General features: G+C 44.0%; 3 protein-coding genes across 3 annotated transcripts; 2 read left to right on the forward strand and 1 right to left on the reverse strand.

The window, feature by feature from the left end:
* The first annotated feature begins 1,346 nt into the window (after nt 1-1,346).
* LOC138953391 (uncharacterized) lies at nt 1,347-1,919 on the forward strand. The gene has a single exon (XM_070325191.1). It carries the CDS (start codon nt 1,347-1,349, stop codon nt 1,917-1,919), a length of 573 nt encoding a protein of 190 aa, XP_070181292.1.
* Nucleotides 1,920-2,384: 465 nt separating this feature from the next.
* Nucleotides 2,385-12,121, reverse strand: LOC138953392 (testis-specific serine/threonine-protein kinase 3-like). Its single transcript, XM_070325192.1, has 6 exons — nt 11,896-12,121; nt 9,774-10,009; nt 7,018-7,237; nt 5,933-6,078; nt 5,117-5,340; nt 2,385-2,644 (listed from the first exon to the last, which is right to left on the reverse strand). Exons 1-6 carry the CDS (start codon nt 11,953-11,955, stop codon nt 2,385-2,387), a joined length of 1,146 nt encoding a protein of 381 aa, XP_070181293.1. The 5' UTR covers nt 11,956-12,121.
* A 60-nt stretch (nt 12,122-12,181) lies between these two features.
* On the forward strand, nt 12,182-23,213 carry LOC138952398 (testis-specific serine/threonine-protein kinase 1-like). Its single transcript, XM_070324064.1, has 5 exons — nt 12,182-12,626; nt 13,580-13,728; nt 15,941-16,157; nt 16,454-16,543; nt 22,886-23,213. The coding sequence occupies exons 1-5, from the start codon at nt 12,324-12,326 to the stop codon at nt 23,171-23,173; spliced, it is 1,047 nt and encodes a 348-aa protein (XP_070180165.1). The 5' UTR covers nt 12,182-12,323; the 3' UTR covers nt 23,174-23,213.
* The last annotated feature ends 372 nt before the right edge of the window (nt 23,214-23,585 follow it).

Raw genomic sequence — 23,585 nt, forward strand, 5'->3', positions numbered from 1 at the left:
GTAACAGAAAGCAATGTTCGATGTTACCAAGCAGTTCCGGTCGCAGATCCTACCTCCGTCCACAGAGAGTCACAGTTTCATCAGAAGTTATCGCCCTTGCCAATTGTTCCCTGGTGTATCAGAAGTGACCGCCCTTGCCATTTGTTCAATGTTATCATTGTGTTGCCTTTGCGTCTGCGTGTTTCCTCACCTTTCCCACAATGATCCATGAATATCCTGATATTCAAAACTCGACAACGAATTTGAGTGGGATGGTTCTTGGCAGCATTCAGGGACGACTTGGCTAACATATGATCGAACATTTCTAGAGCTAGGAGGTATCAATTGGATTCCTAAACTCCCATTTACGATTTTTATTTTATCTCGAGTATGACAATGTGTTTGTTGTGATTGTGCGTGTGCGTGTTTTCGATTGAATGTCTGACCATCATCCCCCCCCCCCCCCCGCCCCCCACATTAACCGAAACCTATCACCCTCCGCTCCCTTGATCACATATAACGACTCAAGGTATTTTTCCTCCACATTTGAAAGCTTTGGCTACTGAAGTACTGGGGGGAGAGCAATGAAGTGCATTTAACGCGTGGCGCTAATAAAGGGATTCACTGGGTTCCATTCCCTTCACCCACCCACTTCCCTTCACCCACCCACTTCCCTTCACCCACCCACTTCCCTTCACCCACCCACTTCCCTTCACCCACCCACTTCCCTTCACCCACCCACTTCCCTTCACCCACCCACTTCCCTTCACCCACCCACTTCCCTCTTATAATTATTGTCCCTCAAGGTGGTCTGAATGCTAGGAAACTAAACGAAATTTTGGTTTTGTTCGGTTTCCCTGTGTTCCGTCCACCCTGAACCTAAACCTCCCCCCAACCTCCTCATTAACATATTTGACTCCCCCATTAAAATCCTTGCCTCCGCTTCGAGTTATCTGGGTCGTTCCAATGATCCTATTCTTCAATTTTCTCAATATTTTGTCTTTAGCAATCGAGGAAACATTACTCTGCACTTCGCTTTATCTTATTTATTGTTTTAATATCCTGCCACTAGACAGCCCCCACCCCCACCCCCACCTCTCTCTTGCTTCCGACATTCATTCCTACCACTCCCTTTCCCATATCCAACAGGTCCCAGACCCTAACCCCACCCACTTACTATAGTCCATACCCCCCCCCCCCCTCTCTCTCTCTCTTCCTCCCTATCCCCCTTGCAATCAGTCCATACCCTCTCTTTCTGCACCCCACCACCACCCCCCATTTCTCAACATTACGCCAGCCGATCGCTTGCTTTAGCCGGTTGTTGCGTCCTCCCTTCTGAATTTCTACAGAGTTACCATCAGCACTAAATGCCACGGCCACCTCCCCAACTGATCTACCCACGGTTTCTAAAATGGAATGCGTCCTCCCTCGCCCATTTCCACAGAGCATCCCACCATCATCCCACCAGCATCATCCCACCAGCGTCATCCCACCACCGTCATCCCACCACCGTCATCCCACCACCGTCATCCCACCACCGTCATCCCACCAGCATCATCCCACCACCGTCATCCCATCACCGTCATCCCACCAGCATCATCCCACCAGCATCATCCCACCACCGTCATCCCATCACCGTCATCCCATCACCGTCATCCCACCAGCATCATCCCACCACTGTCATCCCATCACCGTCATCCCACCACCGTCATCCCATCACCGTCATCCCACCAGCATCATCCCACCAGCATCATCCCACCACCGTCATCCCATCACCGTCATCCCACCACCATCATCCCACCACCGTCATCCCACCACCGTCATCCCACCACCATCATCCCACCACCATCATCCCACCACCATCATCCCACCACCATCATCCCACCACCGTCATCCCACCACCACCATCCCACCACCATCATCCCACCACCATCATCTGACGGCAAGCGAGCTATTCACAGTGTCACTCCTCAATCCCCCAAGTCCTCCTTTTTCATCTCCCCCCCCCCCCCCCCCCCTTTTTGTTTTACAGGGAATGCATCCCCCCTCCAACGTCTCTGTGGAGTATCACCAGCACGATCTAACCTGTCCAAACGATCTTTTCGCAAATGTTTCCTATACCCTCCCCCCCTCCCCCCCCCCCCCCTACCACCATCCCCTCTTCTAACCGAACCGGTTTTTTACACAGTTTCAGTCCTCAACCGACCTTTCCCCCTTGTCGCCAGTTTCACATATAATGCGACCTAACAACCCACCACACACCCACACCCTTCCTCTTCCACGCTTCTAGAAAGGTTCACAAGCACCGTTCAACTAATTACACCGATTTTCTTCACACTGTCACTCTCCTGAAACCCCTTTCCCTCTCTTTTTTTCCCCTCTCCTTCAACCTCATCCTTCCGTCTTTACATGGAATGCGTCCTCCCTCCTGTCCCCCGCCCACTGCCGCCGTAGACCCCTTTCTCGGCCTGCTTCTCCTTCTCTCGTTCCCTCTCCCTCTCCTTTTCCTTTTCTCGTTCCTTGCGGTGTCTGTAGCCCTCCATGGCGAGGTCTCGCAGGTCACTCATGTCCGTGCGGGCAGCCTGCTTCATCCAGGGCGTGGCCAGAACAGCGTGGATGTCGGGTCTCATGCGGAAATCGTAGGTGAACAGACGAAGCACCAAATCTGTGGACAGTAGTTGGTAAGGTTGTTATTATTGTCTATCGTCTCCTTCAGCACTTAATGCTACTGGAGACCGTGGTAGCAAGGTAAAGCTATGCTTTTACTGGAGTTCGTGTCCCTACTTTTCACTCCCTATACTAGTCTTCTGTATGATTTACTTGAATAACATTTTGTTTTAACCAAAGGTATTCCCATGATCATAATTGATCTCCAGGGAAGCGATATTTGAGAGATCTCAACTGTTCTAGACCCAGCTTTGTGAGGGCTACGCTGATCTCCTCTCCCTGGCTGCCTTTGTCTCCCCCGGCCCTATGTGAAGGAAATCACGAATAACACTGTAACAGGCAAAGTTTGACAGTGATATCCTCCACGCTTTTAGAGCGCTAACCAGAGATATAGCGTGACATAGCAAAGTGTGTGGCACGCACTGTGAGTTCAGCTCACTGACCGGGAATCGCAACTGGGGTATTGTTACACTTAACCAATGTCCTTGGACATTGAGGGGTTGTTCATCGGCCGGGAGGAAGGAACCCCGGATAGATGCGACAGTAAAGCACTTAACAGTGCGTCGTATAACCGGTCTGAGAGGGAGATAGCGGCCAGATGACAAGGGTGACGGATCTGAGAAGCCGCCGAAGTATCGTAACTCTAGACCAGCATAGCTGAAATTCGACGGGATTTCGCGAAGTTATTGCAAGGTTATGGTTGTCCGTATAGTTGGACCATAGAGGTCACAGGACGAAAGGAACTGAGTAGACCGAGGTCGCCAGTGGAAGGAATTAGTAAAGTATTAGTATTCAGATACATTTCCCAGTGAACGGCCATAGACGCTGTGTAATTCTGTGTATGAACAGAGTTAAAATATGTCTCTAAGATCTTAATAACATAAGATATAATGAGTGTTTAGTAGGCAGAGCAGACGGTGATTTGAGTCTGCCGGAATATGAACTGTAACGGTTTTTTCTGACTACACACGAGCCGTGAGTCGATACCAGTAAAGTAGATATCGTGTGCCTGTGAGTTCACGGACTGTTTGTGTATTTCTCTACATAAGTGAAGGGTAGAGGGTTTTGTTAGTAAAATTGTGCACGGGATTGTAATCTCGCTTTGTTTTTGCATCCAAACCTGTGAGTACCTGATTTTTGAATACCTAACATTTATATATGTTCATGATTGTGTGTATTTGTGTGTATGTTTGTCATACCTGTATAATACAGTGGAAGGAACTTACATTTGGAGTTGTGTTTGTTCTTTTATGATAGCGTACTTGCGCATGTGCATTCATTCACACCCTAACAAGGGTCAGGTACCCATTTCCAGCTGGGTGGACTGGAGAACGGCGTCAGTAGTTACTAAAGCTCGTGATTGAGACGAGCTCGTGCTTGGTTTATGCGTTCGAACCTGCCCTGGCGAACACCTCTTAATAAAGACCACCTGCCCATTACGACCACCCAAAAGGATCCACGACTAGGTTCTTTCCATACCGACCACCTGTCTCTATGAACCACTTAAGTTCATCCTTCGGGTCATCGCTGACTAGTCATAGACAGCCGGGTTCGATTGTGTTCGATTCGTGTACAATGTATGCTCATCTCAGGCAACAGTTATTACCGAATACTTCCACCGGCAGTGATGAAATAAGAGTCAGTTCTTTGTTTACTGACAGCGACATCCAAAGGCAATTGGCAAAATATGTGTACGATTGTTTTCAACTACGCAGATGCAATGCGTCTTCCGACTGTCCTCAATAACTTATGCTCATCCTCAGGTCCTCTTTGTTCACCCTGTTCCACTTGGTTTTGTATTACATGTATGTTATGTTATATTGCTGTTTTTCCTGTACTTATGTATCTTGTATGTGTCAATAGGCTCTGTGCTTTAATGACAATAAATTCTGATTCTGATTCTGATTCTGATTCTGATTCTGTATACTATTCTTCAGTCACTCCATGCTCGAATATGACGATCCATTCACCCAAGACTGAGCAACCGTAAATAGGACCACACGCACTTTCAATCATCGAAAGCAGTCAATAGTTCGCTGTGTTACGGACATCACGTCGAGGAAGAAGGGTCGGGTGAAATATGAGGGATATAGGTGGGAACGACCACAAGCTTTTCGCCTGGCTACAAAAGCGAAAAAGGTATCGTGTCCTGTTTTGCATTACCAGCAACTAACAACAGTCCCCACTCGACCTCCTTCATCGATAAACAAGTGCTCACAGACCACAATATGACACATACATATTCCCATATGTTCTACACCCATCCACACAATGTAACCTTCTTTCACAACCGTTCAAACGCCCACACGTGCAAACCCACCATCAAATGCCCCCCCCCCCCCCCCCCCCAACTAACAACAGGGGACAAACCAATGCCACATATGCTCTACGCCCGTCCACACAACATACAAACATATTCCATCTGCTCCGTACCCATCTACACAACAACACACAGCGCCCCCTACCGTACCTCTTTCATCGGGTGTGACTTTCTTGTACTTTCTCCATGGGAACTCGAGCCGCCTCTGCTCCTCTAGCACCCCGGCGTTCCCCCGACTTTCGTCGAAGGGCATCTTGCCCGTGATGAAGATGTAGAGGATGACGCCGATGGCCCACGAGTCCGCCTTCTTCGGGTCGTACGGCTCGCCCAGAAGAATCTCGGGCGCCGCGTACGACTTGGACCCGCAGTACGTCCTGTGGATTGAAAGGAGAAGGCGATTGTTGTGGTGGTGAATATCAATGGGGAAAAGAACACGCGTGATGAGGGAGAGAAAGGTGCTGATGAGTGTTGATGAGAAGCCGCATGATGATGATGATGATGATGATGATGATGATGATGATGATGATGAAGAAGAGCCTGCCGAGGACTGCATGTGCATGATCAAAAATGACGACGAGGACTTCGATGCTGCTGCTGCTGATGATGCTGCTGCTGCTGCTGTTGCTGCTGATGATGATGATGGGCATGTCGTTGACAGCGCATGCACTTGAAGCAACTTACTAAATTTCATTCAGAAACTTGTGTCTGTTTCCATGAAAAGTGACAAGATCCGTTGTAAGCTGAACGTGGCAATGCTTTCACGCGTGAGCTCTGTTGAGAACAAATTAATCTCAGCCTACCAAACGATGGCTACAGGAAAGTGTTCCCCAAACCGGAAAGATCATCTAGGCTTGCAACAACTAATTAGTATGTTTGTACGTCACGAGAATGTAAGAACCCCGCATATATCAGTGATAAAAACAGTTTGACGAAGATACGCTAAAACCGTACAGTTCTTGTGATTACCTGCTAAGGTCGGCGAGGCAGTCTCCCTTGACAAAACCGAAGTCACAGATTTTGATGTGGAAGTTGCGATCCAGCAGAAGGTTCTCCAGTTTCAGGTCGCGATGCGTGATGTTCTGATCGTGGAGATAGCGGCACGCGTCACATACCTGCACACAATCACGACATATGAATTAGCAAAAACGCACACATGTACGCACGTACGTATACATGTATGTACACACACACACACACACACTCACACACACAGACGCAAACACAGACACACAAAGACACACACACACACACACACACACACTCACACACACAGACGCAAACACAGACACACAAAGACACACACGAACGCTCGTTATGGGCGCCCGCTTTCTAGACGTGATCGTTTCTCTAACTCGCAAGACCCCGCTTTACCCAACTTACCTCCCCCCCCCCCCCCCAACCACCCGTACCCACCACACCACACAACCCTACTCCTCCCTGCTCTGATCCTTCCAAGTCTAGTATTGGCGAGCGGCGCGTTGAGGGCGCCCACTTTCTGGATGTAGGGCTCCTCGTCCCCACCCCCCCCCCCCCCCCCCCACCCCAATCCCCTCATCCCTGCCCACCTCTGCACCGCCATCAACTTCCTCATTCAGACTCAAACAAAATGTTATTGCTCCTGCCAAGTCCAGGACTGGGCGAGCGGCTCGTTGAGGACGCCCACTTTCTGGGGATGGCGCTCCTCAACTCCCCCCCCCCCCCCTCCCCCCGACCCTTCCTAAATGAGATTCAAACAGCACATTATTGTACCTGTCAAGCTTAGGACTGGGCGAGCGGCTCGTTGAGGTCGCCCACTTTCTGGATGTAGCGCTCCTCTACCCCCGCCCTCACCCTCTTTGCAACATCCCCTCCCTTCCTCAATCAGACAGTTATCGCACCTGCCAAGTCCAGGACTGGGCGAGCGGATCGTTGAGGGCGCCCACTTTCTGGATGTAGCGCAGAAAATCTCCAGCTCCTTAACCCCCATTTTGCCCTTAACCTCCCCCCCTCCCCCCCTACATCCCGACCCACCTCCACTCCCCCCAAAGCCCATAGACACACACCACTCCTACCTGCCAAGTCCAGGACTGGGCGAGCGGCTCGTTGAGGGCGCCCACTTTCTGGATGTAGCGCAGGACGTCGCCGTTCTCCTGGTAGTCGAGGATCATGTACACCCGCCGCCCGTCGTCGAACGTGTCCAGCACGCGCACGATGTTGGTGTGACGCAGGCGTGGCCACACGTCCAGCTCACGGGGCAAAAATTTGGTCTGAAAATCGGACGGCGCTCGATTTCTGCAACAGGGCAGAATGAGTGGTTTCAGGCATGGACATGGATTGACGGAAAGAAATCTGAGAAATCTTTTTGTTTCCCTTTTCTTTTGACAATCAAGAATGTAAGCAATCTGGAGCAAGCCTGGGGATTTGTTCAGGGTTTAAAAAGATCTAAAACATGAAGTAGTTAGCGTATTTAACGAAAACATCAGGGGCGGATCTAGGGGGGGTTTCCGACACCCCCCCCCCCCCCCCCTAGCCTACAAAAAAAAGTAAAAAGAAGAGAGAAAAAAAGAAATAAAGACATTTGAAAAGAAAGAAAAACTGATTGCACAGATTGCACCAGATTGCTCCATTTTCCTTGAGAAAGTAGTTGGGTAATTTGTTGGCTCAGGAAATGTCCTTGTTTTGATCCAAATTTGTCTTCTTAAATTTACTTTTTGGAAGGTGTATTAGGGGAAGTTGTTTTGCTCAGATTGCACCACCAGATTGCTCCATTTTCCCTGTTTTAATCAAAATGTTCCGGGGGAGGGGGGGGGGGGGTGGTTCGAACGCTCAATCAAGAATGTAAGCAATCTGGAGCAAGCCTGGGGATTTGTTCAGGGTTTAAAAAGATCTAAAACATGAAGTAGTTAGCTTCGCGTCATCGAATTGTCCCTAAACCAAAATTGGACCCCCCCCCCCTCACCCCCCCCCCCCCCCCCTTAAGAATGATGTGATCCGCCCCTGAACATCACACACATAATAATTATTAGTATTATTACATACACAGACAGAGTGAGCATTACGCCAGATTAATCTATTCGCGGACACTTTGTTGATTTTTGGTATGTGTCCAAGAGTAGGGATGTTCTCACGGGGAGGACTGCATCAAGCTGATTGAAATCAACACCACTCCCCCCTAGCCCCTCTTCACCTTCACATCAACCTGTCGGCGATCTTGATGACCCTAACCTCCCAAAGACAGATTGTAAGGAAAGGCCCAACTTTCAGTTCAGTTCAGTTCAGTTCAGCTCAGTTCCGTTTGGTTCCCCATCCTATCCTTAGCGGATTATGACTTTATTCAGTTATTCTGCAGAAAAGACAAATGCTGGAGAAAAACCGTTCTTTTCTGCAGCATTTCTGCATAATGTCATCTTTCGCCGAAGCAGCGTTTTTTTCTGCAGCAAAACATTTTACTGCAGTAAAATTGAAATCAAGAATGCTGCAGTGAAACGGTGCTGTTGTTTTACTGCAGAAAACCTTTTCACATTTTTTTCTGCAGCATTTTGACTGGCTATTGGCGGATTATGACATTATTCAGTTATTCTGGAGAAAAACCGAAATGCTGGAGAAAAACTGTCTTTTCTGCAGCGTTCCTGCATAATGTCATCTTTCGCCGAAGCAACGTTTTTTACTGCAGTAAAACAGTTTTTCTGAAGCATAATGTTAACTTGGTTTTCTGCAGCATTATTGCGATTAACTTTTTCTTCAGAATAGTCTGTGACAGTTTTTCTGGAGAAAAACGAACGACCTTGTAAAGTAGCGTTTGTATTCGTCGCCCCCTGGGATAGTATAATAGTTTGTTCCGCAGTGTACCAATCAGAAGGCGTGTAGCATAAGGGCATTATATTCAACTTCCCAATTGCGGCCGAACGTGAACAATTTCTAAAGCAAATCGAACACGAAGTGGACTACTGCGTTCGTCTGGGAAAATGTGACAATGTTGCTGACAGGTGCCATTGTTTAATTTGAAACTTTGAACTTCCGGCGAAAAGGAAGTCAGACAGACAAAATACATTCGTGTCACGCACAACTATTGGTAATTCTGGATGAGTCCATCTCTCGACAGAGGGGGGCTCGCGTGCTCCAACATTATAATGAGCCAGTACAAAATGTTGCAGAAAAAGTGTAAACAGGTTTTCTGCAGTAAAACAACAGCACCGTTTTACTGCAGCATTCCCCCCTCCCCTCCCACTGGACCCAGCCCACTCCATCACACACACACACACACACACACACACACACACACACACACACACACACACACACACACACACACACACACACACATCTACGCCAGAACCTTTGCACCCTTCGACGATCTTGATGGCCCTTCTCCGCCCCCACAACCAGCCCCACGACTCCCCCCCCCCCCCCCAACCCGGTCACTCCATCACACACACTCACATCCACACCACTCGCCTTCACCTTCGCACCCACCTGTCGACGATCTTGATGGCCCTTCTCCGCCCCCACGACTCCCCCCCCCCCCCCCCAACCCGGCCACTCCATCACACACACTCACATCCACACCACTCGCCTTCACCTTCGCACCCACCTGTCGACGATCTTGATGGCCCTTCTCCGCCCCCACGACTCCCCCCCCCCCCCCCCCCCAACCCGGCCACTCCATCACACACACTCACATCCACACCACTCGCCTTCACCTTCGCACCCACCTGTCGACGATCTTGATGGCCCTTCTCCGCCCCCACGACTCCCCCCCCCCCCCCAACCCGGCCACTCCATCACACACACTCACATCCACACCACTCGCCTTCACCTTCGCACCCACCTGTCGACGATCTTGATGGCGACGTACTCTTTGTTCCTGGACAAGGAGATGGCCAGCTTGACCTTGGAGTAGCTACCGTTGCCCAGCGTCTTGCGTACCAGATAATTGTTCTTGGCAAGGATGGCGCGGTAGGTGGGCCTGTAGGTCACCGTGCCCCCTCCCCCTTCCGACCTTGGCTGGGAGCCGCGACGTGAGCTGACTGGCTCCACCTCGCCCCGCAGTGCCAAAAGCTCTTCCTGTGCCGGCAAAAAGTTCACAGTTCAGGGCTGGATCTAGGATCTAAGGAGGGGGGGTGGGGGCTTTCTGAAACGGGGGGGGGGGGGGGGGTGTCTTTGTTTCCGGAAGCTACCCCCCCCCCCCCCCTTTCTCAGCCGGCAAATGTAACTTTATTCTCAAGGGGAGACCAAAAATAACCCTTTTAAATGCTCAATATTTGCAACATTCCCCCCCCCCCCCCCCTCGCCTGGCCAGCCTCTGTAACCCTATCTCATCTTGGATGCTCCTCCCTCCCATACACCAAGTCCAGCCCTGCAGTTCACAGGTGATTCATAGATCAAGATGATTTACTAAAGAGGTTTGACCTGTAACGGCACTAACATGACAGCGCTGAAAGTCCAACAAGTTGTGTACTCGCCTTTGGCTAGTGATTCTGAAAATGTACTAGCAGCAAACTGTACTAGCCAAACCAACAATTTGTTTCAGCAACTTTACTCGCATTTGGCGAGTAGATGAACATTTCTACTCGCCAGTTACATGTTTCTACTCGCCATGCAGGGGCTCACATCCATGAGAGGTGGCATAGGACAAATGTCTTGGACAATGCAAAAGTAATAGGACATTTTGTCCTGAACAAAAATAAATCAATAGAATTGTTTTTTTCTGGCACCAATTTTCGTTTTGGCGGCATGTTGCTTTTTTGGAAGAAAAAAACGCTAAGGGAGGCAACTGTCAACCGGCTCGGAGCATTCAGAGTTGCGACCCTTGGAAGCTCTTCTCTATAAAAAGCACATAAACTCTCCCCAAGTTTCGTCTGCTTGGAGAGACACATCGTTTCGCAAAACATCGATAAAATAGCAAATCAAACTACTGTAAATTGGAAAGTACTGACAATGCCCGGATCAAATAAAAGCATAATAGGACAATGACCACTTTGTGACAAAAACAATAGGACATATATATGTCCTCTTGCATGAAAAATGTATAGGACATTTGGAAAAAATATCCGTGTATGTCCGATGTCCGACGTGGATATGAGCCCCTGGCCATGGTGAGTAAAATACTCGCCACTTTAAGGCCTTCATGACATATGTGAACCACGACGCGTGCTGACTAGCTCCACCTCGCCCTGCAGTGCCAGAAGCTCTTCCTGTGTCGCGAAAACGTTAAGAATGTGATTAAGCGTTAAGAATGTTATGTTAGATTCACAAGTATGCCTCTTGTACTAGCTCAAAAACAACAAATACAATGTAAAAAAAATTCGCCCGGAACTGTGTACACCTCATTCTCCTACGCCCCCCCCCCCCCTCCCCCCCCCCCCAACGAAACACACACACACGCCTCTAGTATCCACTTTATCTGCAGACGGCGTCTTTAATAACTCCCCCTCAAACTGTGATCCAGTTTCTTCTAGCTGATTGCCTCAGATCAGGCTTGTCTAAATGATGCAAGCGTTGGTTATTAGATCCGGATGGGACGGTGGGGAACCAATGGATACAAACGTAAACAAACGATTGACCTTTCACCCCAAGTGCATGTTTAAAATAAACACAAAATCAATAATGCTTTAACAAACAGGCTTTTGGAACGCACAACCACATGTATGTGAAGTACTTTTCTAGAAGATATGACACCAGATATGGCGATTTAGAGCAGAAATTTCGACATCCATTTCCTGACATTTCCCCCCGGAACTCAACAATGACAGTAGGGAAGCAGAGAAATATTCACCCAACAGTTTTTTGTGCAATCGCCTCCACATATCAACTTTGCTTGGATACAACTGGCGTAACAACAAACACGTCCTTATGTTTGTCTTCCTAAGGAACATCAAAAACAACACCCTACGATTCCACTATGATCAAGTTCCATATTCATGGTGGACGAAGCATGCGGTCGAATTTACCTGCAATGTGGGACGGCCATCTTCAGCCATGCCAAGTCGCGGCCTCTTTGCCGGAAACATAAATCTGGAGATGCCCTATTCCACCTCCAGTCCTGGTGTTGTGTAGGGTCCCCGTGTTTGGCCTGAAGTAGCTTCCAAATATATTAAATTGCTGCCAGTGCAGACGGTAGATAGGAACTGCTTTGAGTGCTGTTTATGCCACTGTTTTATCTCTGACGAATACATTCAGACGTCATCGTGAAAATTACGTCACTAAGCTGTTTCCTTTTGTGACGACATAAATCATGCAGAAAGAAGAACACGTCAAGCTGAATGAGCGACACATTTTCTGAAAAACAACTCTGAATACGATGTAAAAGATATTATTCAGGAGGGGAATATAAGTTTGCACTTGGGTTCAGGGGAACCCTCCAACCAAGTCTGCATGTATGCTCAAGCTTTTTTCGGACATGAGCACTGCCGTCAAGGAGTTTACGTTCACCGATGATGAAGTCTATCTCAAGAAGCTTGGCTACAGCATCGGGACGACCATTGGCGAGGGGTCCTATGCCAAAGTCAAGAGTGCCTATAGCGAAAAACTGCAAAAACGGGTGGCTATGAAAATCATCAACCGCCGTAAGGCACCAAAAGATTTCCGAGAAAAGTTTCTGCCGCGAGAGTTGAAGGTTCTAAAGGTTGTAAACCACCCCAACATCATCAAACTGTTTGAGATTTTGGAATTTGAACACAAGGTAGGTAAGCCTAATGTCATCATTAAAACCAACCCCACCATAATCAAAATGTATGAGATCTCAGAAAGTGATCACAAGGTAGGTTTTTCATTGAAAAGCACGCAGACACTGAGACATATTTTTTTTAATTTTTTTTCGACATTTTGAAGTTCAGTCTCTTTTGTGACACCTTCAAACCACAAAACTGCACGACCCAACTTTGAAAACGTGGTTAACTTTTGCTTATGAGAAAGGGCGAGTAGCACAAACTTTCCTTCAAATGATGTGATCATCAGAAAACGTCCCTGTTATCTTCTTTTCTCCTCAGAAAACGTACCTGTGATCTTCTTTTCTCCTCAGAAAACGTACCTCACCTGTGATCTTCTTTTTTCTTCAGAAAACGTACCTGTTATCATATTGTGTTTGTTAACACTTTAGAATCCGCCGGAGGATAATCTTTCCAATAAAAACCACAATACCCGATGAAAATTTAACAACAAAACACGCTCTCGATATTTTAGTGGCTGTGATGGGTTTCTTCTCTTCAATCTTCTGTCAGTCTCTCTGAGCGCAGATTTTATTTAATTTTGTGTGTGTGAATCTGAGGTAGTGACTAGCCTTTAATGAGGTTCACTATTGAAAGAGAATGAGTATGGAATTTTACACACAGACAAAAGCACACAAAAAAGAGAACAACACTTTTGATAGATAGATCGTAAAAAAAACAAGTCGCGTAAGGCGAAATTACTACATTTAGTCAAGCTGTGGAACTCACAGAATGAAACTGAACGTAGTCCGCCGCTTGTGCAAAAGGCAGTGAAAGTCAAAACTTGACTAAATGTAAAAAGATAATTACGACCACGATTGTGATAACAACGGCAAAGACAGTCATACCGACGATGATATTTATAATCACGGTGAAAACGCCGACAGTGACGAAGATGACGCTGACAAGAATGATGTCATTTTGGCAGATCTATATCGTGATGGAACACGCGGGGCACGGTGACCTGCTGGAATACATCAAGCTGCGAGGCGTGATACCTGAGGACCGAGCCAAGTTCATGTTCACCCAGCTGTGTCACGCTTGCGTCTACCTTCACCAGAACATGATTGCTCACAGGTATCTGCTGCCTATAGCTTTAGCTCCTAGTTCTTTTTACCTGCTACTACTACTACTACTACTACTACTACTACTACTACTACTACTACTACTACTACTACTACTACTACTACTACTACTACTACTACTACTAATGTTACTGAGTGGTCCAGAATAAACACTTAATGACAATCACCTTTCATCCAATGTTCTCTTATGTTGTTGTTTTGTTGATTTTTGTTTGTTTGTTTGTTTGTTTGTTTTGTTGTTCTTTTTCAAAATATAACGGAGAATACGATTCTGCTGAGCAATAGCGCATTCTAATCCTATCCACTCCTTCTTGCTTCCTGCTCTTTGTCCCCCCCCCCCCCCCCCCCCCCTCCACCTCCTCACAATTCCTCTTTTGTGTCACTTTCTTCCGTTTTCTTCCATGGTTATTTTCCTTTTACATCCTTTCACATTTATTGCTTGCCTGAAGAAGATATCAAATTAAGGCTAGACTATATTTTCATTAAGAAAAAACGTGCAATACCCACTACCTTTTATTCTGTTTGACACCTTTGAGCATTACGAATCGAATCTTTCATTCTGTTTGACACCTTTGAGCATTACGAATCGAATCTTTCATTCTGTTTTACACCTTTGAGCATTACGAATCGAATCTTTCATTCTGTTTGACACCTTTGAGCATTACGAATCGAATCTTTCATTCTGTTTGACACCTTTGAGCATTACGAATCGAATCTTTCATTCTGTTTTACACCTTTGAGCATTACGAATCGAATCTTTCATTCTGTTTGACACCTTTGAGCATTACGAATCGAATCTTTCATTCTGTTTTACACCTTTGAGCATTACGAATCGAATCTTTCATTCTGTTTGACACCTTTGAGCATTACGAATCGAATCTTTCATTCTGTTTGACACCTTTGAGCATTACGAATCGAATCTTTCATTCTGTTTGACACCTTTGAGCATTACGAATCGAATCTTTCATTCTGTTTGACACCTTTGAGCATTACGAATCGAATCTTTTATTCTGTTTTTCACCTTTGAGCATTACGAATCGAATCTTTCATTCTGTTTGACACCTTTGAGCATTACGAATCGAATCTTTCATTCTGTTTGACACCTTTGAGCATTACGAATCGAATCTTTCATTCTGTTTTACACCTTTGAGCATTACGAATCGAATCTTTCATTCTGTTTTACACCTTTGAGCATTACGAATCGAATCTTTCATTCTGTTTTACACCTTTGAGCATTACGAATCGAATCTTTCATTCTGTTTTACACCTTTGAGCATTACGAATCGAATCTTTCATTCTGTTTTACACCTTTGAGCATTACGAATCGAATCTTTCATTCTGTTTTACACCTTTGAGCATTACGAATCGAATCTTTCATTCTGTTTTACACCTTTGAGCATTACGAATCGAATCTTTCATTCTGTTTGACACCTTTGAGCATTACGAATCGAATCTTTCATTCTGTTTTACACCTTTGAGCATTACGAATCGAATCTTTCATTCTGTTTGACACCTTTGAGCATTACGAATCGAATCTTTCATTCTGTTTGACACCTTTGAGCATTACGAATCGAATCTTTCATTCTGTTTGACACCTTTGAGCATTACGAATCGAATCTTTCATTCTGTTTTACACCTTTGAGCATTACGAATCGAATCTTTCATTCTGTTTGACACCTTTGAGCATTACGAATCGAATCTTTCATTCTGTTTTACACCTTTGAGCATTACGAATCGAATCTTTCATTCTGTTTTACACCTTTGAGCATTACGAATCGAATCTTTCATTCTGTTTTACACCTTTGAGCATTACGAATCGAATCTTTCATTCTGTTTTACACCTTTGAGCATTACGAATCGAATCTTTCATTCTGTTTTACACCTTTGAGCATTACGAATCGAATCTTTCATTCTGTTTGACACCTTTGAGCATTACGAATCGAATCTTTCATTCTGTTTGACACCTTTGAGCATTACGAATCGAATCTTTCATTCTGTTTGACACCTTTGAGCATTACGAATCGAATCTTTCATTCTGTTTGACACCTTTGAGCATTACGAATCGTATCTTTTATTCTGTTTTTCACCTTTGAGCATTACAAATCGAATCTGTTATTCTGTTTTTCACAGAGCATTACGAATCGAATCTTTTATTCTGTGTTTTACCTTTGAGCATTATGAATCGAATCTCTCATTTCTAACAGAGATCTGAAGTGCGAGAACCTGCTGCTGGACTACCAAAACAACATCAAGGTGTCTGACTTCGGGTTCGCGCGTACGTATGAGGATCCCAGCCCAAACACTTTGAGCAAGACTTTCTGCGGTAGCGCTGCGTACGCCGCCCCTGAGATCCTGCAAGGCATCAGCTACTTCCCGCCTCTCCACGACATCTGGGCCATGGGGGTCATTCTCTACATCATGGTCAGTTTGATGGGCGTGTGTGAAAGATCATTTGTATGTACGTGAGGGGGACGGGTAGCTAGGTTGCTAGAGCACTTGACTTGTGATCCTAGCGTCACGGGTTCCAATCCCGGCCGGGATGGACACGGGTCAACTGATGAATGGTGGGATTTGGTTACAGTGCATACATGTTCAACATCCAGTGTGCCTGCTTGTCTGCCTGATTGTCTGTGTAATCGTGTCTATGCCGGCTGATAAGCCTATGCATTTCAAACATCCACACACTTGCCCTGCTCTATAACTTACCTGTTCACCAGGTGTGCGCTTCCATGCCCTACGACGACTCCAACATCAAGAAGATGATCAAGGACCAGCTGGAGAGGCGTGTGGGATTCTCCCGCTCCAAGGTATTGTGTTTTCTCCATTTCATTTCTTTCTTTTTTTACATTTAGTCAAGTTTTGACTAAATGTTTTAACGTAGAGGGGGGAATCGAGACGAGGGTCGTGGTGTATGTGCGTGTGTCTGTGTGTGTGTGTGTGTGTGTGTAGAGCGATTCAGACTAAACTACTGGGCCGATCTTTATGAAATTTGACATGAGAGTTCCTGGGTATGAAATCCCCGAACGTTTTTTTCATTTTTTTGATAAATGTCTTTGATGACGTCATATCCGGCTTTTCGTGAAAGTTGAGGCGGCACTGTCACGCCCTCATTTTTCAACCAAATTGGTTGAAATTTTGGTCAAGTAATCTTCGACAAAGTCCGGACTTCGGTATTGCATTTCAGCTTGGTGGCTTAAAAATTAATCAATGACTTTGGTCATTAAAAATCTGAAAATTGTAAAAAAAAATAAAAATTTATAAAACGATCCAAATTTACGTTTATCTTATTCTCCATTATTTGCTGATTCCAAAAACATATAAATATGTTATATTCGGATTAAAAACCAGTTCTGAAAATTAAATATATAAAAATTATTATCAAAATTAAATTTTCCAAATCAATTTAAAAACACTTTCATCTTATTTCTTGTCGGTTCCTGATTCCAAAAACATATAGATATGATATGTTTGGATTAAAAACACGCTCAGAAAGTTAAAACGAAGAGAGGTACAGAAAAGCGTGCTAACCTTCCCAGCGCAACTACTACCCCGCTCTTCTTGTCAATTTCACTGCCTATGCCGTGAGCGGTGGACTGACGATGCTACGAGTATACGGTCTTGCTGCGTTGCATTGCGTTCAGTTTCATTCTGTGAGTTCGACAGCTACTTGACTAAAAGTTGTATTTTCGCCTTACGCGACTTGTTTTTTTCTTATTTTGGGGGGGGAGGGGGGGGTGACATCAGTTGTATGCAGATTGCTTCAAACCTTTCATTTTTGTTCTCTCTCTCTCTCTCTCTCTCTCTCTCTCTCTCTCTCTCTCTCTCTCTCTCTCTCTCTCTCTCTCTCTCTCTCTCTCTCTTTCTCTCTCTCTCTTTCTCTCTCTCTCTCTCTCTGTCTCTCTCTCTCTCTCTCTCTCTCTCTCTCTCTCTCTCTCTCTCTCTCTCTCTCTCTCTCTCTCTCTCTCTCTCTCTATCTTCATGCTGGGAGCATCCTTCTTCATCGGTCCTTTGTTTTCCCGCAGTCTTCTCCGAATTTATGTTACCCTACACGAATACTCATATTACGAAATGTGTTTAATCAAGTACGACCGTAATAAATAATCTTCATTTATTTTTTATTATAAATTCCTTACACGTAATTCACAATCTAAATACATCCAAAGTATAATGGAGTTTCCTACTTGTAATCACCAATTGCATGTAAATATTCAGAACTATACACAACAATGTACAATTATACAGACTTATCTTTATTTGTACGTTAAATTTAACATAAATCTTATCCTGAATATTATTATTATTATTATTATTATTGTGATCATTTTTTATGCGCCTAATCTAGATATAGCCCTAGGCGCTTACATATTAATTTCTGCCGTTTGAAATGGAATTTTTTACAGACAGACAGACAGACAGACAAACAGACATTTTTTACACACAATATATAACGCATTCACATCGGCCAGTAAAGCTCAGTAGCCTATTAGGCGAGCATTCACCTTTCACGGCCTTTATTCCAAGTCAAACGGGTATTTGGTGGACATTTTTATCTATGCCTATACAATTTTGCCAGGAAAGACCCTTTTGTCAATCGTGGGATCTTTAACGTGCACACCCCAATGTAGTGTACACGAAGGGACCTCGGTTTTTCGTCTCATCCGAAAGACTAGCACTTGAACCCACCACCTAGGTTAGGAAAGGGGTGAGAAAATTGCGGCCTGACCCAGGGTCGAACACGCAACCTCTCGCTTCCGAGCGCAAGTGCGTTACCACTCGGCCACCCAGTCCTAAATTTACAGAATATAATGTCGATATCATTTTACAAGAAAGAAAAATATGTTCTATATCATGTGTTCTCACTGCGAGAATTAGTATTATTATGTCCGACATCATGATTTTGAGTATCATTATATTTAGTCAAGTTTTGACTAAATATTTTAACATCGAGGGGGAATCGAAACGAGGGTCGTGGTGTACTCATGTATGTGCGTGTGTCTGTCTGTCTGTCTGTCTGTGTGTGTGTGTAGAGCGATTCAGACTAAACTACTGGACCGATCTTTATGAAATTTGACATGAGAGTTCCTGGGTATGAAATCCCCGAACGTTTTTTTTCATTTTTTTGATAAATGTCTTTGATGACGTCATATCCGGCTTTTCGTGAAAGTTGAGGCGGCACTGTCACGCCCTCATTTTTCAACCAAATTGGTTGAAATTTTGGTCAAGTAATCTTCGACGAAGCCCGGGGTTCGGTATTGCATTTCAGCTTGGTGGCTTAAAAATTAATTAATGACTTTGGTCATTAAAAATCTGAAAATTGTAAAAAAAAATAAAAATTTATAAAACGATCCAAATTTACGTTTATCTTATTCTCCATCATTTGCTGATTCAAAAAACATATAAATATGTTATATTCGGATTAAAAACAAGCTCTGAAAATTAAATATATAAAAATTATTATCAAAATTAAATTGTCCAAATCAATTTAAAAACACTTTCATCTTATTCCTTGTCGGTTCCTGATTCCAAAAACATATAGATATGATATGTTTGGATTAAAAACACGCTCAGAAACTTAAAACAAAGAGAGGTACAGAAAAGCGTGCTATCCTTCTTAGCGCAACTACTACCCCGCTCTTCTTGTCAATTTCACTGCCTTTGCCATGAGCGGTGGACTGACGATGCTACGAGTATACGGTCTTGCTGAAAAATTACATTGCGTTCACTTTCATTCTGTGAGTTCCACAGCTACTTGACTAAATATTGTATTTTCGCCTTACGCGACTTGTTTTAAATCTGTCCATGGCACGTTATATACACGTTCGTTTGAGTTAACGTCCCTATCAACTCCAGATCTCTTATAGCCGCCGGCAGCTAGCTGTCTGTATTAATTTACCCCCCCCCCCCCCCCTTTTTACATTTAGTCAAGTTTTGACTAAATGTTTTAACGTAGAGGGGGGAATCGAGACGAGGGTTGTGGTGTATGTGTGTCTGTCTGTCTGTCTGTCTGTCTGTCTGTCTGTCTGTCTGTCTGTCTGTCTGTCTGTCTGTCTGTGTAGAGCGATTCAGACCAAACTACTGGACCGATCTTTATGAAATTTGACATGAGAGTTTCTGGGAATGATATCCCCGGACCTTTTTTTCTTTTTTTCGATAAATACCTTTGATGACGTCATATCCGGCTTTTTGTAAAAGTTGAGGCGGCACTGTCACACCCTCATTTTTCAATCAAATTGATTGAAATTTTGGCCAAGCAATCTTCGACGAAGGCCGGACTTCGGTATTGCATTTCAGCTTGGTGGCTTAAAAATTAATTAATGACTTTGGTTATTAAAAATCTGAAAATTGTAAAAAATAAATAAATTACAAAACGATCCAAATTTACGTTCATCTTATTCTTCATCATTTCCTGATTCCAAAAACATATAAATATGTTATATTCGGATTAAAAACAAGCTCTGAAAATTAAAAATATAAAAATTAAGATCAATTTTTTTTGTTGAAATCAATTTAAAAACACTTTCATCTTATTCCTTGTGGGTTCCTGATTCCAAAAACATAAAGATATGATATGTTTGGATAAAAAACACGCTCACAAAGTTAAAACGAAAAGAGGTACAGTAAAGTTTCAAGTTTCAAGTTTCAAGTTTTATTTATTCCAACAAAACCCCGTGAGGGTACATGGAAAATTAAAAACACAATAAAGACACATTTCATTCAACACCAAATAAAAGGAACTAAAACAAAAAGAAATCAGACTATGTACAGAAAAGGGAGTTGAGGGGTGAGGGAGAGCAAAAACAATACAAGAAACAATTCAACAATAATAATAATAAATAGTAACAATAATAATAATAATAATAATAATGATAATAATAATACAAAAAATAATAGAACATTACAAGTGCAAAGTGATTACATACATTTCTTTACTATGGGAAATGGGGGGAAGGGAGAGGGGGGGGGGGGGTGATGGGTGGGTTAACATAAGGACAAAAATACTATAAAGCACAGCGCAACCGCTACCACGCCAAACAGGCTCGTCACTTTCACTGCCTTTTGCACTAGCGGGGGACTACGTTCAGTTTCATTTTGTGAGTTCCAAAGCTTGACTAAATGTAGTTATTTCGCCTTACGCGACTTGTTTACATTTAGTCAAGTTTTGACTAAATGTTTTAACGTAGAGGGGGGAATCGAGACGAGGGTCGTGGTGTATGTGTGTCTGTCTGTCTGTCTGTCTGTCTGTCTGTCTGTCTGTGTGTGTGTGTAGAGCGATTCAGACTAAACTACTGGACCGATCTTTATGAAATTTGACATGAGAGTTCCTGGGTATGATATCCTATTTTTCATTTTTTTGATAAATGTCTTTGATGACGTCATATCCGGCTTTTCGTGAAAGTTGAGGCGGCACTGTCACGCTCTCATTTTTCAACCAAATTGGTTGAAATTTTGGTCAAGTAATCTCCGACAAAGCCCGGACTTCGGTATTGCATTTCAGCTTGGTGGCTTAAAAATTAATCAATGACTTTGGTCATTAAAAATCTGAAAATTGTAAAAAAGATATTTTTTTATAAAACGATCCAAATTTACGTTAATCTTATTCTCCATCATTTTCGGATTCCAAAAACATATAAATATGTTATATTTGGATTAAAAACAAGCTCTGAAAATTAAAAATATAAAAATTATGATCAAAATTAAATGTTCGAAATCAATTTAAAAACACTTTCATCTTATTCCTTGTCGGTTCCTGATTCCAAAAACATATAGATATGATATGTTTGGATTAAAAACACGCTCAGAGAGTTAAAACGAAGAGAGGTACAGAAAAGCGTGCTATCCTTCTCAGCGCAACTACTACCCCGCTCTTCTTGTCAATTTCACTGCCTTTGCCATGAGCGGTGAACTGACGATACTACGAGCATACGGTCTTGCTGCTTTGCATTGCGTTCAGTTTCATTCTGTGAGTTCGACAGCTACTTGACTAAATGTTGTATTTTCGCCTTACGCGACTTGGTTTTTTTTTTAAATCAAAGCAACAAGATGACTGTGGGTGAAAACAAAGTTGAACACCATTACAAAGACAGCACAAAGACAAGGTTGAATGTTCGCCTTTTTACATTTAGTCAAGTTTTGACTAAATGTTTTAACATAGAGGGGGAATCGAGACGAGGGTCGTGGTGTGTGTGTGTGTGTGTGTGTGTGTCTGTCTGTCTGTCTGTCTGTGCGTGTGTGTGTGTAGAGCGATTCAGACCAAACTACTGGACCGATCTTTATGAAATTTGACATGAGAGTTTCTGGGAATGATATCCCCGGACCTTTTTTTCTTTTTTTCGATAAATACCTTTGATGACGTCATATCCGGCTTTTTGTAAAAGTTGAGGCGGCACTGTCACACCCTCATTTTTCAATCAAATTGATTGAAATTTTGGCCAAGCAATCTTCGACAAAGGCCGGACTTCGGTATTGCATTTCAGCTTGGTGGCTTAAAAATTGATTGATGACCTTGGTCATTAAAAATCTGAAAATTGTAAAAAAAATATTTTTTTTATAAAACGATCCATATTTACGTTCATCTTATTCTTCATCATTTTTTGATTCCAAAAACATATAAATATGTTATATTTGCATTAAAAACAAGCTCTGAAAATTAAAAATATAAAAACTATTATCAAAATTAAATTTTCGAAATCAATTTAAAAACACTTTCATCTTATTCCTTGTCGGTTCCTGATTCCAAAAACATATAGATATGATATGTTTGGATTAAAAACACGCTCAGAAAGTTAAAACGAAGAGAGGTACAGAAAAGCGTGCTATCCTTCTCAGCGCAACTACTACCCCGCTCTTCTTGTCAATTTCACTGCCTTTGCCACGAGCGGTGGACTGACGATGCTACGAGTATATGGTCTTGCTGAAAAATTGCATTGCGTTCAGTTTCATTCTATGAGTTCGACAGCTTGACTAAATGTTGTATTTTCGCCTTACGCGACTTGTTTATGGTTGCCAAGCACATCATTGTGGGGCGTGTAATCAATCAACCTGCATCCGTCCACACACAATGTATTTTCCTTCATCCTTCAGCATTTTCCACTCAAGGAAAAAACTATGAATACAATCTTGTTAAAACCAACCCGTTCTCCCGCTCCAAGGTGGTCACTTCGGAGGCCAAGGACCTCATCAGACACATCCTGGAGGTCAACGTCAACCGGCGCTTCACCTTGCCCCAGATCCTTGCCCATCCATGGATGACGTCCCTTCAGGATGGGGAGAATCCGGGCCCCTCGTGCAACAACGATGAGGCCCACGGGTCCGGGCAAGAGGGCGTCATGGACGGTAAGGCCGGGGATGGAGGCGTGCAGAGTCCTGTCTTGACCCAGAAGGTGGACGTGGAGATGGAGGAGAAGAAGAACGATGAGACTGTTGTTGCCATGGTCTAGAGAAGGAGAAGAACCATGAGACTTGTCATGTTGTAGATACTGAGACTGTTGTTGCCAAAAGAACCATGTGACTTGTTGTCATGGTATAGAGAAGAAAAATAACGATAAGACTGTTGTTGTCATGGTCTAGAGGAGAAGAAGAACTATCAGTCTATTGTTGCCATGGTCTAGGGAAGAAGAAGAACCACGAGACTCTTGTTGCCATGATCTAGAGAAGAATCATGTGTTGTCATATTGTAAAGGAGAAGAAGAGCGATGTTGCCATGGTCTGGAGAAGAAAAAGAAGAACGATGAGACTGTTGTTGCCATGATCTAGAGAAGAAAAAGAAGAACGATGAGACTGTTGTTGCCATGATCTAGAGAAGAACAAGGAGAACGATGAGACTGTTGTTGCAATGGTCTAAAGGGGTGG

This window comes from Littorina saxatilis, linkage group LG17, assembly GCF_037325665.1.
Source record: "Littorina saxatilis isolate snail1 linkage group LG17, US_GU_Lsax_2.0, whole genome shotgun sequence".
Lineage (NCBI taxonomy): Eukaryota > Metazoa > Mollusca > Gastropoda > Littorinimorpha > Littorinidae > Littorina > Littorina saxatilis.

What these genes read in the sequence shown, in the direction of transcription:
- LOC138953391 (XM_070325191.1), top strand. Translation starts at nt 1,347, where the DNA reads ATGCCACGGCCACCTCCCCAACTGATCTACCCACGGTTTCTAAAATGG.
- LOC138953392 (XM_070325192.1), bottom strand. Translation starts at nt 11,955, where the DNA reads ATGTTTCCGGCAAAGAGGCCGCGACTTGGCATGGCTGAAGATGGCCGT. An exon ending in TGCCTCGCCGACCTTAGCAG is followed by an intron (nt 5,341 to 5,932) that starts GTAATCACAAGA and finishes TTCAATCCACAG; the next exon opens with GACGTACTGCGGGTCCAAGT. An exon ending in AGTCACACCCGATGAAAGAG is followed by an intron (nt 2,645 to 5,116) that starts GTACGGTAGGGG and finishes TACTGTCCACAG; the next exon opens with ATTTGGTGCTTCGTCTGTTC.
- LOC138952398 (XM_070324064.1), top strand. Translation starts at nt 12,324, where the DNA reads ATGCTCAAGCTTTTTTCGGACATGAGCACTGCCGTCAAGGAGTTTACG. An exon ending in TTTTGGAATTTGAACACAAG is followed by an intron (nt 12,627 to 13,579) that starts GTAGGTAAGCCT and finishes TCATTTTGGCAG; the next exon opens with ATCTATATCGTGATGGAACA. An exon ending in CAGAACATGATTGCTCACAG is followed by an intron (nt 13,729 to 15,940) that starts GTATCTGCTGCC and finishes CATTTCTAACAG; the next exon opens with AGATCTGAAGTGCGAGAACC.